Raw genomic sequence first — 18,688 nt, 5'->3', positions numbered from 1 at the left:
GTAATGAGAAAGAGGCTTACAATGCAAAGAGACTGTGCACAGCAAATATCTTACAAGCAGAGGTAGGGAGAGAGTTGATCCTGAAATGTTGTGAGAGAAATAGACAGGTTTGGGGATATAGCTCAGTTGGTAGAGTGCTTGCCTCGCATGCACAAAGTCCTGGATTCAGTTCCCAGTTAACACACACACACAAAATCCCAGCACCGCCAAAAAAAAAAAAAAAAAAAAAAAAAAAAAAGAAAGAAATAGGAATCAGATTAAGTTGGGCTTTGTAGTAAATTCAGATTTTCTTACAGTAGGAAGCTGTTGAAGGGCTTTAAGCAAGAAGGGCATATTGCTACATTTACTGTTTAAAAAGTTGACTCTTATTTAAAAATTGGACAGATACATTTTATAACCACTTTTTTTTCCTTTTAAAAATCTTTGTTTTTTAAAGTAAATACATACATACAACATAAAATTCAAAAGATCCAAATGGAAGTGTCATCCCTTACCCTATCCTTTTGTCCACCTATCTTTACTCTTTGAAGATAATTTCTCACAGCTATTAATTTTAATAGTTTTTTACTGCTTAAATTTTAATCTTGGACCACAGTTGTGGCTCAGTGGTAGAGCACTTGCCTGGCTTGTACTCAGCACCATGTATAAATAAAGATCCATCGACAACTAAAAAATATTTTTAAAAAATTTTTAATCTTGATGCCCTACTTATGATCTACTATTTAGGGGCTTAATATATATGTCTCCTTATTTGTTATTGAGATTTGAATTTCCTTAATTGTAGCCATTATTTTATTTACTCTGGTGAGAAATGAATGGGTTTCATTCTTTATCATTTATAGGAAGAAGTTCTAAAGGATTTTGAAGACTTGGCTGGAAAACTCCCATGGTCAGAACCTTTAAAAGTATGGAAAATTAACACCAGTTTCAAGAAAAAAAAAACAAAACGCAAGAAGATAAATCAAAATTCCAGTAAAGGGAAGATTGATAATGGACAAGGAGACAAGTTAGATGAGAGAGATGATAAAGAATTCATCAATGATGATTTAGATTCACATATCTTAGACTATTACGAAAATCCAGCCATCAAAGAAGAGGTATCAACATTAGTAGGTGATGACTTGGCATCTTGCAAAGATGAGATCAATGAAGACTCAAAAGAAGAAACTGAACTTCAAGCACTAAAGTTTAGAGTCACATGCAACAGGGCAGGAGAGAAACATTGCTTTACCTCAAATGAGGCTGCAAGAGATTTTGGGGGTGCTGTTCAAGATTATTTTAAGTGGAAGGCTGATATGACCAACTTTGATGTGGAGGTAGGTACTGGCTCTGATTGTTAAGATTCAAAAAGGTTTTCATAGATTTGTGCGAACACAAACCCCACTATCAGGGAGAATTAAGTGGGACAATTGAGCAAGAAGGATGTGATTACAAAGAGCATGTGTTGTGGAGACCCTTAGATCTACATCCAGATTCTGACTCCAACAAAATATGTAACATTGGATAAGACCGAGCTTGTTTCATATGAAGCCAATGCACCTTTAAGATTATACTGACGGTTAAATGAGATAATACATGTAAAGTATTTGGTGGAATACCTTGGTATATGTTTATTGCTCATTAGATGCAAGAAGTTATCAAGACTCAGTTTTCCAATTTCCAATCTAGTACTTTTTCTTCCATCATGTGGATTATCAGATTATAAAAGTCAACTCAGATTTTAAAAATTTGATTTTGTGTATCTGGTTATAGAGTTTTGCTACACAAAAAAAGTGAAGTCTGGTTTTAAAATAAACCTTGACCTCAAATCAACATCAGGACTAATAGCACCCATCCTAGAGCCAGCTCTCTTTTCTTAAATTCTGCTGGATTCCCCAATCCCAACACTCTTTTTAGCATGGTTCATCTCCTTGTAATTACCAGTGGGTAATTCCTGTGCAGGCAATAGGAAATGGAGCCTTTAAATCTCTGACAACTTAAAAGGCCCCTAACAACTGACTTTTTTTTTTTTTTACCAGGATGTCAGTTTCTGTTGCTTTTGGGACATTTGAATCTGGGGCAAGTCACTCACTGTCTTTGTAGTGGGTTTTTTGTTTGTTTGTTTGTTTATTTTTGGCATGTCAGAGAACAATTCTCCATTTTCTTTTTTTCCTCAAAAAGCTGGCATGAGTATGAATAGGCTAACTAGAAGAATGGTGTCCATAACAAGGTGGCTCAGAGGACAAATTCTGAAACCAGGCTGCTTGGTTTTAAATCCCATCTCAGATGCTGTATGACTATGGGCAAGTGAGCTGATGTCCTTGTGCCTCAGGTTCCTTATCTAGGTTGGAGGGATGAATATGAAATGAGGTCATGAATATAAATAGTATAGAGTAGTGCCTTATACATAGGAGTGTCAGCTGCTGCTATTGGTAAGATTGAAATGAAAAAAGTTTAGGTGAAAGATTGGGGAACATTTTATTTTTATTTGTAGTTTGTTAGGAAATATGACCAAAAAAAGCCATTATGTTGGAGATGATATTGCTTAAGTGAGTTAGATTTTTAAAAATACTAAGGAAACAAACTATAAAGCAAATGTTGCACTGTGTTAATGGTTGATTAATCTAGCTGAAGAATATAATTAGGAGTTCATTATGCTAGTGGTCTTCTTGTAGCACTTCTGTATATTTGTATGTTTGAATTTTTTTTCAAAAAAGTTAGGAATTTAAATTATATTTAAAAGCATAAGCCTTCAAAATATGTAAACATTATAAAATTGAAGGGAAGTCTGCTTATTGTCAACTTATAAATACAGAGAATGAAAAGAATAAATTTTTGAATTAATCACAAATTGGTATATACTATATTATTTCATTTATGTGAAATTTTAAAAAATGCTAAAACTAATTTGTAGTTGTAGCAGTCAATTAATGATTACCTTTGGTGTGAGTATTGACTGGGAAGGAGACAAGGGGAGCTTCCTAGGGTGTGAGAAATATTCTCTATTTTCATCAGCATAGCAGTTATGTAGTGTATATATATATGTAATACAAACTCATTGAGCTGTATATTTAAGATTCATGTACTTTACAGTGCGCAGAGTATATACCTCAAGAAAAAAGTATAAAAGGCTTCAAAGTATCAGTAATAAGAAGCCAAGGATTATGGCACATTGATGTAATTCCAGCCAATGAGGAGGCTAAGACATGAGAATCACAAGTTTGAAGCCAGCCTGGGCAACTTAGTGAGACCCTGTCTCAAAATAAAAAAGGGCTGGGGTGTAGCTCAGTGGTATGGGCTCAATCCCCAGTGCCACCAAAGAAAGAAGAAAAAAAGTTTTAGTAAAAGTACAGTTTGAACAATCCTAAAACTTACCTTCTGTCCTAACTTTATTATAGGTTCTCTTGAATATCCATGATAATGAAATTATCGTGGGAATTGCACTGACTGAGGAGAGTCTCCACCGCAGAAATATTACACATTTTGGACCTACAACTCTTAGATCTACTCTTGCCTATGGGATGCTCAGGTAAGGGAGTGGATTTTTTGCTGTCCAGATTAAAGTGGCACCTACCTTCCTTTATATTTTCCCTTCAAAACACTGATTTTTTTTTTTCTTTCCTTTTGGTAAAGTATTGGAATTAGTAGATAATGAAAAGGATTAAAAAACTAATAATCTAGGACTGGGGAGATAGCTCAGTTGGTAGAGTGCTTGCCTCACAAGCACAAGGCCCTGGGTTCAATCCCCAGCACCACACACACACAAAAAAAAAACACCTAATAATCTGTTTCTTTCCTCTGTATCCAATATTGACTCCTTGTGATACTGAAAATATAATATAATCAGGTTCTTATTGTTAAATGAGTGACAGTTTTCATCTGTCTCTTAAATGGTGTAGCCAAATTTCTGTTTAGAAAGGATATGTTGTATGTTGGGAGACAGAGCAAATTTTGCTATTTCATTTATGTGCAGTGAAGCAGATGAAAGCAGAGATTTTAAAAATGTATATAATGTGTAAGTGAATCTAGAAATTTTATTCTTTTTTTTGGGGGGGTGCTGGGGATCGAACCCAGGGCCTTGTGCTTGCAAGGCAAGCACTCTACCGACTGAGCTATCTCCCCAGTCCCTTATTCATATTTTTAAATGTTATTCTCATAGCAATCCAGGAATCATCCTGGAATTTCCCAGTTTTCAGCGTGCAAGACCTACTACCCCTTTCCTTTGCCCTTTTCTCTGTTATTGGGTGCTTCCTTCCATCACTCAGACATTTATTTTTTCTAAGCTTCTGATTTTGAAACTGCAAAATGGGTTTGATGTGAGTACTTTTTAAAGAATTATTAATGAAGATTAAGTACAGAAACATAATCAAGATACCATTATGTGTATGTGTGAGTGTGTGTTTTGTTTTGTTTTTGTATTTTTGCTGTGCTGGACATCTAACCCAGGGCATGCGAGGCAAGCACTCTACCACTGAACTATGTCCCCAGACCTCAAGATACCTATTATGTACAGTGCCTGGCATGGCCTAGTGATTAAATGACTCTATGTTCTTCCCTTCCATCCTTTGATTCCTCTTTTATTCTGCTCATCTGCAGAGTCATATTTCAACACAATTGGAACATATCATATCAGAAAACTGGGCCCATCTGATTAAGGAAGAGCTCCTAACCTTCTTTCATTTAACAGACATTATCTACCATCAGGCATTATTGTAGGAGCCAGGGATACAAGAGTTATTTTGGGTGCAAATATTAGGAACTTAAGTAAACTAATTTTGATAGAGTGATGATTATACAAAGGGAGGGGCAGTAGTTAGAAAGATAAGGAGAAGTAATGTAGAAACCACACACACACACACACACAAATAGCCATGTTTAAAGGGTAGAAGCTAGATCATGGAAAACCACCAGAAACCTAGGCAGCTATTCTCTCTTCTGAGAGCCTGTGGGCTCTTGTCTCTGCTCACGTCACTGCTCCCTCATATAAATACATGTATTTCCCATTTCAAATGACCAGCCTGTATTACCTAGGGCTTCTTACTCTTTATTCCAAATTCATGGAAGAAAGGATTTGAGTGATGTACTTTCCATCAAGTATTCACCCCAGGCCCATTAGCAATGGTCAGGAGTATATGGTTGCTTACTAGCCCAGGAGAGTTGCCAAGGTGTCTGTTGCAATGTGTTGAGAGATAGGAACAAGGAGATGGAGCTGCACCCAGGAAGCTGTCTTAGGAAGGAGATAATTAGTATGTATAAGGTAAGTAATATCACAGAACATGAAAAGATTAGAAGGACAAGAGAACAGAGAAACTTAATGTAGATTGTATTCCTTCAAGCTAGTGTGATAGATCCTTGATCTTTTGGCTTTAGGAATCATCATTGTGGAAGCCTTACCTTTTGCTTGAACTTTTTCACATAGGCTGTTTTTTTTATTTGTTTGTTTGTTTTGTTTTTATTCTCCAGGCTTTGTGCACCTCAACCTACTGATATAATAATTGATCCAATGTGTGGAACAGGGGCAATACCAATAGAGGTAATAACTTTTCTTTAGTTTTTAGAGAAGCACACAATCCATCTAGAATGTTATTTAAAGTAGCCAAGCACCAAAGGACCAGATAGTGATATCTGTTGACTGGATTACAGAGAAGGCTGAAAATTACAAGATGGTGAGCAACTTTTCTGTAATAGATAAGTCAGTAGATTGCACAGGAAAGGATCATTGACAGCATAAGCATAAAGTGGAGGAAAGCATTTTTCATCTCTACATGGTAAGTAAGATTCTACTTTTAATCTATTTAGGTTCATGGAGGGAGTAAGTACTGTTGTAAAAAGGAAGATCTAGCCAGGCAGGTGGTGCATATGTGTAATCCCAGCAGCTCAGGAGGCTGAGGCAAGAGGATCATGAGTTCAAAGCCAGCCTTAGCAACTAGCAAGGCACTAAGCAATTCAGCAAGACTCTGTACAAAATAGGGCTGGGGATGTGACTCAGTGGTTGAGTGTCCCTGAGTTCATTCCCCAGTACCCACTCCCAAAAAAGGGGAGATCTACTTGGGGTTGTAGCAAGCACAAGGCCCTTGGTTCTAGCCCCAGTGTTGTGGGTAATATGAGAAGCAGGGATATCTGTAAGCATTATTTGGATTTTTCTAAGCCTGACAAAACTGTATACTAAACGCTCTTAAATAACTTTCACAATTACTGAGATGTTGAGAGGATGCATAAAAACCACATAAAGCAAAGCAAGAAATGGAAAGGTATTTTCTAAGTAGAGAACATTTAACAGTTTCAGTGAGTATCATTTATGCATTTAGAAAAGATTTAGAAAAGGAAGCTCATAGTAAAATCATTTAATCTGTGTGAAACATAGTAAGTTCTTCCATATTGTATACCAAAAGCCAGTGGGTAAAAACTGCAGGACGATTCCACAGATTCTATGAGTAGCCAGAAACTGGACAGATGATCAAGTCCAAAGCAACCCACAAAGGGAAGAATAATCCAGACATAATTAGAAAATTAGAATAATTAGAAAATTACATCCATGATCTGGTAGTTAAAATCCAAGAAGGAAATCATAGGAGTTTACGTGACTGTATGTTCTGCTAGTGACAACTAGAGAAGTTACTCTTGAGACCTGCACAGAGAAAACCAGTTGTAGTCAAGAATAATTTGTGGGCCAGGCATGATACTTGGGAGGCTAAAGCAGGAGAATCAAGTTAAAGGCCCACCTGGGCAATTTAGCCTGTCTCAAAAAATAAAGAACTAGTGATGTAGCTCAGTGGTAGAGCACCTCTGGGTCAAATTTCCAATGCCACAAAAAAAAAAAAAAAAAAAATCTGAAACAAGACAATGTTCTTATATAGCAATAAACCATGATGTCTATGAAATAATTAGGTGAGGCCACTGTAGGTCAAGAAATGTACTATAGAGCTAAAGAACAGAATTAAAATAAAGGCAAAAAAGATTTTTTTTGAGCCATTTCCATGTAAAAGGAGACATAAGGTACCAAGACAGGAAAACCTAAGCTGACTTATGATCAAAATGAAAATTGTGAAAGGAATTCACAGGGTATGTATGTAGATTTGTTCACCAAAGTATGAAATTATTTGATCTAGAATATTTGCTTTAAAACTTGGAAGTACTATAAAATGCATCTTCTTCTGAAGCAGAAAATCCAAATTCATTTTTTAAAAATATGTTGTGTAGTCATAATCATGTGAGAGACTTTATCAGACTCTGTAGGTTCCTTTTACATCCCTTCCCACCCAAATTCTGGCATATTTCAACATCTCTTTTGTTTAAAGTCATTGTAGGATTACAGACTGGAGTTGTCATGACTCCAAAATGTCTGGGCAAAATAAAAAGTTATAAAGTGCTGTATTCATGGATGGGAGGTGTGTTTCTATTCACAAAGGAAGTGGTGTTCGTTACTCATCCCTAATCAGAGGGCAGAACTATTCTCTGTTTTTATGTTCTGTTAATTTGCACAGAAACCTTTTTCAGCCTAGGGTAGTATGTCACCTCATTCCACAAATGATATGTGACAGCTTGGTGTATAAATATCATGTTCTGCTGACATGTTTTCAATTTAAAAATTACAAAATTCTTTGTGATAGAGTGGTTATCACTCAAAAAGCATATCATGCATTGGTAATGGCACTTTATTTTGAAACTTAAATATTTAATAGATAAGATTGTATTAACTCTTACAATCCAAAATAGTTATGGGTTTGGCCAGTTCTATTTGGTTAATTTTTTTGGAGGGAGCGGAGAGATGGGGGTACCAGGGATTGAAATTGGGGGCACTCAACCACTGAGCCACATCCCCAGCCCTATTTTGTATTTTATTTAGAGACAGGGTCTCACTGAGTTGCTTGGTGCCTCGCTTTTACTGTGGCTGGCTTTGAACTTGTGATCCTCCTGACTCAGCCTCCAAAGCTGCTGGGATTACAGGCCTGCGCCACTGCACCTGGATTGGTTAATTTTTTTTTAACACCATATTCATTTAGGGCTTATAATCCTTTCTGTTTGCCAGATACTGCTGGGTGAGGGATTGAATAAAACACTGGTCCTGTCCTGAGGGAGTTACTAGTTTTAGTAGGGAGGTAAACAGGTATGAGTAATTAAAAATGAAACAAGTACTGTGATAAAGGTATGTACAGAATGCTTTTATAGGGGAGCATGAGAAGATAGTTGGGAAGCTGGGATTGATAACAGAGGTTGTGACGTTTGAACTGGGTCTTAAAAGATCAATAGGAGTTCAGCAAGCAGAGAAAGAACAGGAGGCATTTCTAGCAAAGGGTATGGCAAAATTAACAACAAGCTTTGTTTTGCCACTTCAGAAAAGCACTGGGTTGGATTGTCTTGTTTATTGACAAGTGACTGAAATAATTTTCCCCTTAATATTTTTTTGTGTTTGTTACTTCTATTTTATAATACACTCTTGTCTTTTTAGGGGGCAATGGAATGGGCTGACTGTTATCATATTGCTGGTGATAATAATCCCCTGGCTGTGAAAAGAGCAGCAAATAACATCTCATCTTTACTCACCAAGAGCCAGATTAAAGATGGGTAAAATTTTTAATTTACAAGATTTTATAGCATCTAGGTAATTATTTTTCATAATGAATTAAGAATACCTGCAGTGGATTGTGACATTATAACCAAAATATAGTGAGATTCTATTTGTTTTTAAAAGTTTATTGAAAATTACTTAAATTTTAAAAAACTTTTTTTTGTAGTGCTCGGGGATTGAACCCAGGGGCAAGTGCTCTGTCAGAGTTATGCCCCCAGCCCCTCAGAAAACATTTTATTTGATTTCCTTACCCTTTTCCATCCTTTTATGTCTGTCTTCCTTTTTCTTTCCTTATTCATACATATATTTTCCCAGACTATTGTGTAATTCTTTTTTTTTAATGTGGTAGATTCATTTCATTTTCTCAAATTTTTAAATACTTTGTGCTTTTACAGTCTATTTTAAATGACTGCATAATGTTTCACTATGTGTACATATTACATATTATTTGGGACTTAAAGAGAATTTGAGTTGAAAAATGACTGAAAGTCATCCCCATGATTTCTATTACTGACTTTTTTCTTTTTTTTCTTTTTCTTTTTTTCTTTTTTTTTTTTTTTTTTTTTTTGGTACCAGGCATTGAACCCAGGTGCACTTAACCACATCCCCAGCTCTTTTTATGTTTTATTTTGTGACAGGATCTCCCTAAGTTGCTTAGGGCCTCACTAAATTCCTGAGGCTGTTTTAACTTGAAATCCTCCTGCCTTAGCCTCCCCAGACACTGGTATGACCCATTCGCACCGCCATTCTCAGCTCTCCTCCCCATGATTTCTAAATGGTCAGGAGATTCTGACTAGTGCTCCTCTATCCTGCTTAAATACCTCTAATCACTCTGCCCCTGAAGGCTGTTGATATTGTTTTGTACAGCCACGTACTAGTTATTTTAGTGAATGTTTCCCAGTCTACCTTTCATGGATTTGCTTTTATTCTCCCATTTGGGTCCGTTAAGAAAAAAATTATCTCAATGTCACATCAAAACAAATCAGAAATGTGAAGAGCAACAGCCCCCGCCCCAATCCTCTCTTCCTTTAGCAAAATATTCCAAGGCCCTTCAACCATATACCTTTTTTCCCCTCCTTAACATAAACGTATTCATCTTTGTTCTTAAAGACTAAGAGATCTAAGATCAAGGTGTCAACCACATTTGGTTCTTGGTTAAGGGCTTCTTACTAAACCATGTACCTTTGATGTCCTTGGTTTGGAAGACTATTTGCCTTTGGAAAAATTTGTTGGTTATCCTTTTGAGATGTATGTTGTTTAAGGATCTTGAAGGCCTAATCTACTACTACAAATCCATTTAATACTGTCTATGTCAACTTTTCATTATCCTTTGAAAGTCTTAGCTGATTTTGGGAAGAATTAGTTGTAATATCACTTGGTCTATAGTTTTTTACCAGAGGCCTCATCATAGTCTGTTTCTGTGATCTCTTCTGTGAGTGTCCTTCATTCTCTGATACAAACTGCAGAAGGTAATGGTCAGCAGATTTGGTCAGCACATCCTGAAGATATCACACAGGAAGTCAGTCATTATATCCCACAATTGACCTTCAGAAACAGCTGCCTCCATTAATAGTGTGAGGCTTATATTTCTAAATAGAAATCAATTTTTTTAAACATGGTCATTTTATACAAATATTCCTATTTAGTACTCACATGGTATACGTCTAATATGGTTTTATATCTTTATATTGACTGTCCCCTTGTCTGATTTTTTTTTTTTTCCCTTTTTTGATTAGGCTTGCTAGTCTTTTGTTCTTTTGTACACTATTTGTTCTTTGTCTTATTTATTTATTTTTAACATTATTGATACAGGGGCCAGAACCCAGGGACTTAGGCTAGACTACCTCTCTACCACTGAGCTATATCCTCCGTCATTCTTTGGTTTTATGCTAGTGCTTGATTTTTATCCCTATTTCACATTTACATGTTTTGTTTCCCCAAATCTTAACTTATATGCTGTTCATGTTTTCTTTTAATTATGAAAGTTTTTATTCAAGCTAGTTTCATTCTGATAACTAATGTTGACCTCATCCTATAGTTTTATAATTCCTTTTACTACTTTCCAATCAGTGGTGATACACTTGTCTCCCAAATCATTTGAGTACTTTTCAAACATTAATGTATATATGAATTACTTGAGGATCCTGTTAACATTCCAATTCAGCAGATGTGAAATGAGGCCTGAGTGTTTTCTAGAAAGTTCCTGGGTGATGCTCATGCTGTTCATCTACATACCAACTTGTGAAGTAGCAAGGGTTTAGATCATTTTATACATAAAAGTAGTTGGAAGGTTTTGAATTTCTTAAAATACTAACTTTTGTTGTGATGGATTCTTTTTTTATTTTTAAACATTTTTAGTTGTCAGTGGACCTTTATTTTATTTTATTTATTTACATGTGGTGCCAAGATTTGAACTCAGAGCCTCACACATGCCAGGCAAAGCGCTCTACAACTGAGCCACAACCCCAGACCCCAAGAATGGATTCTTATGTTACATTTTGTTTCATATTAGGTTTTGATGCTTAAGTATATGAATCAGTTTGGGTTTTTTCAGACTGTTAAACATTTTTAAACAAATATTTTCTCTTTATAAATTTCTGAAAATTTTGTTGTTCAGATCCTCTGGACTTTGACTTTTTATTGATTCAGCCTATACGATTTTTATAAATTTTGCCTTAACTTTTACAATCTTTTGATTATAACTCATATTTTCAATAACTACTTTTTCATTACGTAGATTTGCCTTTATTGAATTTTTTGTAAATTTTTCTTATTAAAAACCCTCAATTCCTGCTCATAAATTTTTAAAAAATATTTTTTCTAGTTGTCGATGGAACTTTAATTTATTTATATGTGGTGATGAGAATCGAATCCATTGCCTCACACATGCTAGAAAAGTGCTCTACTACTGAGCCACAAATCTTTGATTTGCCTTTAATTCTTAGCCTGTGCATTATTGCCTACTGTATACAGTTTCTTAAAAGTTTGCTTTATCTTAATGGGGAGGATTTAAATCTTTTATATTTATTATGATATTCATTCTGCCTTCCATCAAGTTTTCAATCTTACCTCTCTTTGGATTTTTAAAATACAGCATGATAAATTTCTTTTTGTTAAATAATTATGATTACTGATATATGTACCAATTTTATGTTTATATCTAATACTACTAATCAGACTTTATTCTTCAGATGTCAACTCATAATCTTTTTAGTAATTTTTTCCCAGTGTATCTGTTTCATCAATAACTTTTATCAGTTATGTAATTTAATGCTTTCAACTCTGTAAATTTGTCTCTCGCAGTTCTTTGTGACAAACTCATTTTCCCCAATCTGTTTTTTTGAAATGTAGATGAAACAGATGTCGACATTTTTTGAAAATCAGTCTTAACCATTCTTAAAATTTACTTGTAGACTCTTCCATTTCAGTCTTTTTATTCCATCTAGTCTTTATAATAGCTCTATCTTATGACCATATGCTTTCTTTGTACATTACTTTTAAGATTTTGATTGTTGATGTTCTCATTGTTATTCTTAACATTTTTATACTTGCTATAGCAGTCTCTTCAAAAATGTTTTTCTTTTAAAAAATTTCATTATTTTAAAATATGTTGAAGCACCTGTTCCCTTTGTCTCCACAGCAAATCATCCTGGGGCTTGCCCATTGATGCTGTACAGTGGGACATCTGCAATCTCCCATTGAGAACTGGTTCTGTGGACATTATTGTTACAGATATGCCATTTGGGAAAAGGTAGGAACTGTTTTTTGGAACAAGTTTTGCCAGGTACGGTGGTGCATGTCTGTAATCCCAGCTATGAGGAGGAGGAGGAAATGAGGCATGAAATTACAAGTTCAAGGCCAGCCTGAGTGACTGAGACCATCTCAAAAATAAGATTTAAAGAATTAAGGATATAGCTCAGTGATAGAGCTCTTGCTCCGCATGTATTGAGGCCCTGGGTTCAATCCCCAATACACATACACACCACAATGTTTTATTTCACCTTTTTTTGTAGTACTCATTTATCTCCTAAATGTCAACTTGAGCACATTCTAAATTAGAATAAAAATCTTCAGTTCCTTTTAAGACCTAGAGGTGCCGTTTTTTTAACTGAGTAATTTTAATGATGGACTTACCCATTTTGTTTCTTCTGAGAATTGAGAAATATATATAACTACATTTTGATGCTGCCCATCACAGGAGGCTCATTTTTAAAAATTACCTATAATTTACTTTCTACCTGTTGTTGAATTACATAATCATATTCATATTAAAAGGCTAAGGAAGACTCAATTCTGATTGTCCCTCAGGAGAAATGATCTGTAATCACTAGTTTGATTTATATAGTTTGCTTAATATACCAATTAAGAAGACAAGTATAAAAAAATTTTTCTTGTACCTAGAAGATATGTACAATTCAAAGTTATTCACTCATTTATACATGTAATGGTAAAGCTCTGGCTTCTAAAAGGCAACTATCATGCTTCAATATCCATGAAATTTTGTTCTTTTAGTGTAGTCTTAAATAGTTATCTTTTACAACAGTAAATGGTTGGCTTATCAGACTTTCTTCTATAGGATGGGCTCCAAGAAACGAAACTGGAATCTTTATCCAGCTTGCCTGCGAGAGATGAGCCGTGTCTGTAGACCTGGGACAGGCCGAGCTGTTCTACTTACTCAGGACAAGAAATGCTTTACCAAGGTGCCGTGTATTAAGCTTAAGTCTCAGCCTGTGGCAACTTTAGGATCTTTTTAAGTAAACCTGGGATATTAGTTTGAACAGGATTTTTTCTCTTCCCCTAGTGTTTCTTAACCGGCAGCTAAGATCCCTTACTGGTTTAAAAGCAGATTGTCAGCCTGATTCTTTTATGCTTTTTGTGTGCACACAGGCATTATCTGGAATGGGACATGTATGGCGAAAAGTGCATACTGTCTGGGTGAACATAGGGGGTCTTCATGCTGCAGTTTATCTTCTGAAACGTACACCCCAAGCTTTTGTTCATCCTCTGGAACAAGATGGAGAGAGAGGAACTCCTTGGTAATGCATAGGATGAAGATAATAAACAGTATTTTACTTTTCAACACTGGGAATGTCAGCATGAAGAACTTGAGAGAAAAATAGTATTAACAAAAATACAGTCTACTATTTAAACAAGTCCAAAGCTCTTCTTCTTGGTTAGCAAGATACAAAGTAATGTCATATAATTTTAAAAGTTTTGAGAAAACATTTCCTTGCAGCTATTTTGAAAAGGGTAGCTGGCCAATTAGTATTTTTCTTACAATGCTTTAAAGATGACTAGGAAAAAGCCTACTACTAAGGTACACCAGGATCTAGGTTTTAGAATGTTTTAATTTCATTGTTTTCATTGTGTCGATATCTGAGGCTACATCTTACTACCTGTGCAGCTTTGCTATTCAATAGCTCAGTTTTCTTTAACTCAACCTTAGAAAAACAAAGCATTGTTATATTTGTGAACAGTGTTTGCCCAATGACAAGATGGAATTACACCTATTAGGAATATTTACCATCTGCCTTAATTAAAATATGCATGTTATACAGATTACCATATAGAACTAAAACAGGGGTGAATTTATGAAAGGGATTGCAAAGATACTTTATAACCTTTTTTAACAGCACCAGAAACATTGATGGCTGAAGTATGGGACCTACAAGCTAAATCAAAAGAAATTTTTTATTTCATTCTACAAGTCTCTGTTGTTTTTCAAGGCAACCATAAACATATCTTCAGTACTTTATTAAAAGAGAAAAAAATTGATCTATCTTCTAATGAAAAAATTTTGGGGCCATCTAATTATTATTTCCTCATGGATCATTTTTCACATTTAGTTGCTTTTCCACTTGCAGGAAGTTCTTCCTGTGAGTTTTGTGGAAAGTGAAGGTCAGTAGTCAATCCTAGTAAAATGATGCTTTCCTGGGATAAAAAGTAATTGAAGTTTTATGTGGAATTCTTTTAGTGTGCAGTTTATTTTTAAGTATCTGGCTGCATTCAGCTTATGTTTTCAGTGTCATTTTAGTAATGTGATAATACTACTCCCTTTTGATGTCTCCATTTAGAATAAAAGGACAAGTATTCTTTGAAAGAACAGAGTTCACACTGGCAATGTAGCCAACAATCCTAGTCTGTTTATTCTTGAATTGGAAGTAAGACATTTATATTATAAAAAAGTTATGTATCCCATACTGGCATTTTACCATTATCAAGAATTCACAGCTGCATTACAAAAGGGTTGAACATTAATAACTTTTCACCTGTGACAAACCATTTAAATTTCAAACTAAACTGGTCAGCAGTCCATAGAACCAGAAAGTACAAGGACAATGTCTGTTTTCACCACTGTTTACCAAGTTCCTGCCAGAGTGGGCATTTAATATTTGCTGAACAAATATTTTTGCATATTGGCATAGTTTAGACACATCAGTTGCGTGCTTGATTCATCATAGCTTTAATTCTGTTAAATACTGCAGTAAAGACATGACCAGGCTTTTTTAAGATGGTGCAAACATGGAGGCAATAGTACGCCACCTTCTTCCCCAGTATGTTTTGTTATATGGTGACCAGAATAAGGAATGGACTGAGCAGGATTCAGAAAGCCTGGAATTGACGACATTGCCACCCACCCACTAGTTGTATGATCACCTTGGTTTTTAATATTGTTTAAAGAAAAAAATAGATGACCTTGGGAATGTGAACACTGGGAAGGAAACCTATAATAACCTGAAGATGAAGTGACTGAGTCATACAACAGATATTCCGTTATTGGGAATGTCAATATTATTTGAGGGGAAAAAACAATGCAAATATTAAGACTTTACAAATCTAGACAATGGTTATCTCTGAAGACTTGATAGTGTACTAGAGTGGTTAAAAATACAACCACTTAACAAGACTCTTCAGCAAAATGCCAAAACTATAGGCCCTACCCTGTGAATGTCAGATATAGGCTCAGGTCTCCACCACAGGGATCTAAAGATAAATTCAAGACAGAAATAGGGAAATATTATGAAAGGTTTATTAAGTACCAGAAGTATAATAAACCTGTGAATTCTTCATAATATGCATTAGTGAGAGGCATAAAAAAGGGAAAATTATTTGTCCATTCTCAGCATAGCCTTTTCCAAGTTCAAGTGAGGTGTCACTGCATGAAGTTCAGTGGGTATATGGTGAAAGTGACAACCGAGAGAAAAAAGTATATTTAATTATTGCACCTTGGTACATTAAAAAAAACAAGTTCAGAAGAAACACCAAGAACATATCTGTATACCAAATTTTTAAAATGTGCAACGTGAAAAAATGTCAGATGCTTCATAACAGGCCTACCATGTCATCCCTGACCCTTTTGTCCCAGGGTTAATGTGTTTGCTAATCAGTTGTGAAGTTATTCAATGACAGATGTATAGAAGAACCAGTTTTTACTAGGAAGGAGAATGGTGCTTAGTTTTTCTCAAGCAAGCCCTAAATTGTGAATTTGTAATTGCTATTAGCCTTGTATTTACCACCTTAAACAACACTCTTCTCCACAGAAACCTGCTCCCTGTCCTAGCATGCCCATTACCAATCATCTATGTATTTGTTCACTATGTGTATTATATGCTAGAACAGCCATTTCTCAATCTGTGTGGTCTCAGGCAGGATCCTTCCACTTTCTTAAAAATTGAAGGACTCAGCAGCTTTATTTATCAATATTTTACCATTAGAAATTGAAACAAAAACTTTATAATATTACAGCATTGAGATTTTTCAAAGCAATGACTTTTCAAAAATAATTATAAGAGTGGCATTGTTTTACATTTTTTGTAACTAAGTTTCTAACAAATATGGCTTAATGGAAAGCAGCTGGATTTTCTGCATTCAAGTTGTTGAGACATTTATCTTGCAGTTTTGTTATTTTTGTATTGGTTAGCTGGAAAATACAGGCTGAATTATGGAAACTCCCAGAAGGTGGCCCATTTCATTATACACTATCTGATGCCTCCACTATCAGCATATAAAAGCCAAGCTGTCATGCTGAGAGTAGAGACAAGTTTTCTCTTCAAAGTTTGAATGTAATTTGTCAGTTGTTTCTTGAACAGGCTCACTTCTTCCTATTTGAGAAAGTATCTCCCCAATAGCAAACTACAAATAACACTTGTCATTCTTTCAAGTAAAAATGGTGCTCCGAGAAAAACAAATTGAGCTTGCAACACTATTGCATGAGTGGTTTTTCTAAAGAGAACCACTATTCCAAAGTACTGTATGCCAGCTTTCCATTTCCTCATTCATACTGACAAATTATGCTGGTTGTGCACACCTATAATCCCAGCTATTTGGGCAGCCAAGGTAAGAAGATCCAAGGCCAGCCTGTGCAACTTGTTAAAATAAGAATCTTAAAAAAGGGCTCTTTTAACTATTTTATTGTTTTTGTGTGAAAACTGCCCTTTGGGGAGGGAAGATACTGGGAGTTGACACAGGGTGGTCTCTACCCCAGAGCTACATCTCCAGTCCTTTTATTTTTGAGAACAGGGTCTGATACTAAGTTGCCCAAACTGGCCTCAAACTTGCAATCCTTCTGTCTCAGTCTCCCAAATTCCTGGGATTACAGGCTATGCCACACCATGCCTGCAGAAACTGGCTTTTTAATCCTTTTGGTTTAGAGATGCACGGCAGTGAAGAACTACCACCAAAGTTTTATGCAGTTGCTTGCTTTAATTTGTGCTAAGGTACCCACAGTTTTACTCAGTGTTGCCTTCCCACCATATAGTGCAAATGTCAACAGATAGTTGTTCAGGATAAAGCAGGAGATTAAAAAATCATTCCACACTTGAACTGTTTTAGGACAGTGTTTATTACCCCATTTCCACATAAAGTTTATCTTTGATTAGCTGATGTCCAGCAAATACAAGCAAAATAACAAGTTGAGCCACATTTGTAAATCCATCCATCATAAAGTAAGTACACTTCCACGAGAGATTTAGAATTCACATCTGCACACAAATCTTTTAATATGACGAGCTGCTATAATGTACAAGAGGAACTACTATAATTATTTCTTGCTTATAATCTAGCAGATAATTAGCAATTTGCACTATGTGGCTTAAGTTTCTCAGCTATTTATGTTTTTTCAGCCAATATAATGCAGTAATTTACATCAGTAGCTTTTTCACTTCTGGTTTGAAATCTCTTAATGATTTTTGTTTTCTTTTAGGGAGTATCATGTGTCAACATTTAAAATATTCAATACCTTTCAAAAAAACAACAAAAAACCCCTACAATACTTTTGAATTAGTTTCAAAATGACTCCACAGCATAGCTGGCACCAACACTACAAATTATTCTATTTCATAAGACATGCTACATTAAATTATCTCTAAAGCCAAACAAAAGGCAACTTTCATATTTTTATTTCATGTAGTTTCTTTGGTCATTTCCTCTCCCCTACAAGTTAATTTATATAGTATTTTAAAACACAGATGGTAGAAATGGGTTTGAACAAGTAGCCTTTTTTAAGCTAATGAGCCATTCTTTTAGTACAAATTTATTTTAAAGTTACTAAATTCTAAAAAAGCTGTAGTTCTAAAATTTGGAAGTTTGGAGAAAATATTTAAAACATGCAGAAAACAAGATGTATACCAAATTTTAAAATGTGCACAATGTGCAAAGATGCCAGGATTTTGTATGGTACCAATAAACGACACAACTGCATGACACTGAGGTTGCAAATTATAGAACATATAACCTAAAAATTTCTTTAAAAATAAAAATTCATACCTAAACCTACCTGCTACCTTAGAAAATTCATGTACAAACAGCATCATTCATTATCAGTGACAATGTCATCACACACCATGTAGCAACTGCATAATTTCAAGAATGAGGGAGCAATTTACAAACACTGTGGTATTACGAAAAGAATTTTGACCTCGTGGACCTCCCTTCGCTGAGGCAACAGGGACACAGCCATAAATAAGCACTGGTTTGCCCTCAAGAAGCAACCTAAAGAAGGGGGAGGGGGGGACAAGTTACTCTCTTAATTAAAATTGTAAGAAGAGCTTTGATAACATTCAGAGGGGAAGGCCAAATCTGGTAGGAATGAGGGCATCAAAGGTTTCCTTGAGAAGTCATTTTTTTCTTTATCGGCACATC

The 18,688-nt window shown here is 35.3% G+C and overlaps 1 protein-coding gene across 3 annotated transcripts in view; it reads left to right on the top strand.

The window, feature by feature from the left end:
- The window catches only part of THUMPD3 (THUMP domain 3 tRNA guanosine methyltransferase), a 44,750-nt gene extending 30,427 nt beyond the window's left edge, over window positions 1–14,323 (top strand). For all 3 annotated transcript variants that reach the window (XM_079122081.1, XM_079122083.1, XM_079122082.1), the window contains 7 exons: window positions 843–1,316; window positions 3,378–3,508; window positions 5,443–5,512; window positions 8,429–8,544; window positions 12,189–12,299; window positions 13,125–13,248; window positions 13,436–14,323. In XM_079122081.1, coding sequence (XP_078978207.1) covers window positions 843–1,316; window positions 3,378–3,508; window positions 5,443–5,512; window positions 8,429–8,544; window positions 12,189–12,299; window positions 13,125–13,248; window positions 13,436–13,588 — 1,179 coding nt within the window. In that variant the 3' untranslated portion in view covers window positions 13,589–14,323. The remainder of the gene's footprint in view (window positions 1–842; window positions 1,317–3,377; window positions 3,509–5,442; window positions 5,513–8,428; window positions 8,545–12,188; window positions 12,300–13,124; window positions 13,249–13,435) is intronic.
- Window positions 14,324–18,688: the final 4,365 nt, after the last annotated feature.

The sequence above is a fragment of the Sciurus vulgaris genome (assembly GCF_902686455.1).
Source record: "Sciurus vulgaris genome assembly, chromosome: 19".
Lineage (NCBI taxonomy): Eukaryota > Metazoa > Chordata > Mammalia > Rodentia > Sciuridae > Sciurus > Sciurus vulgaris.
This window is presented reverse-complemented; position numbering and strand designations above follow the sequence as displayed.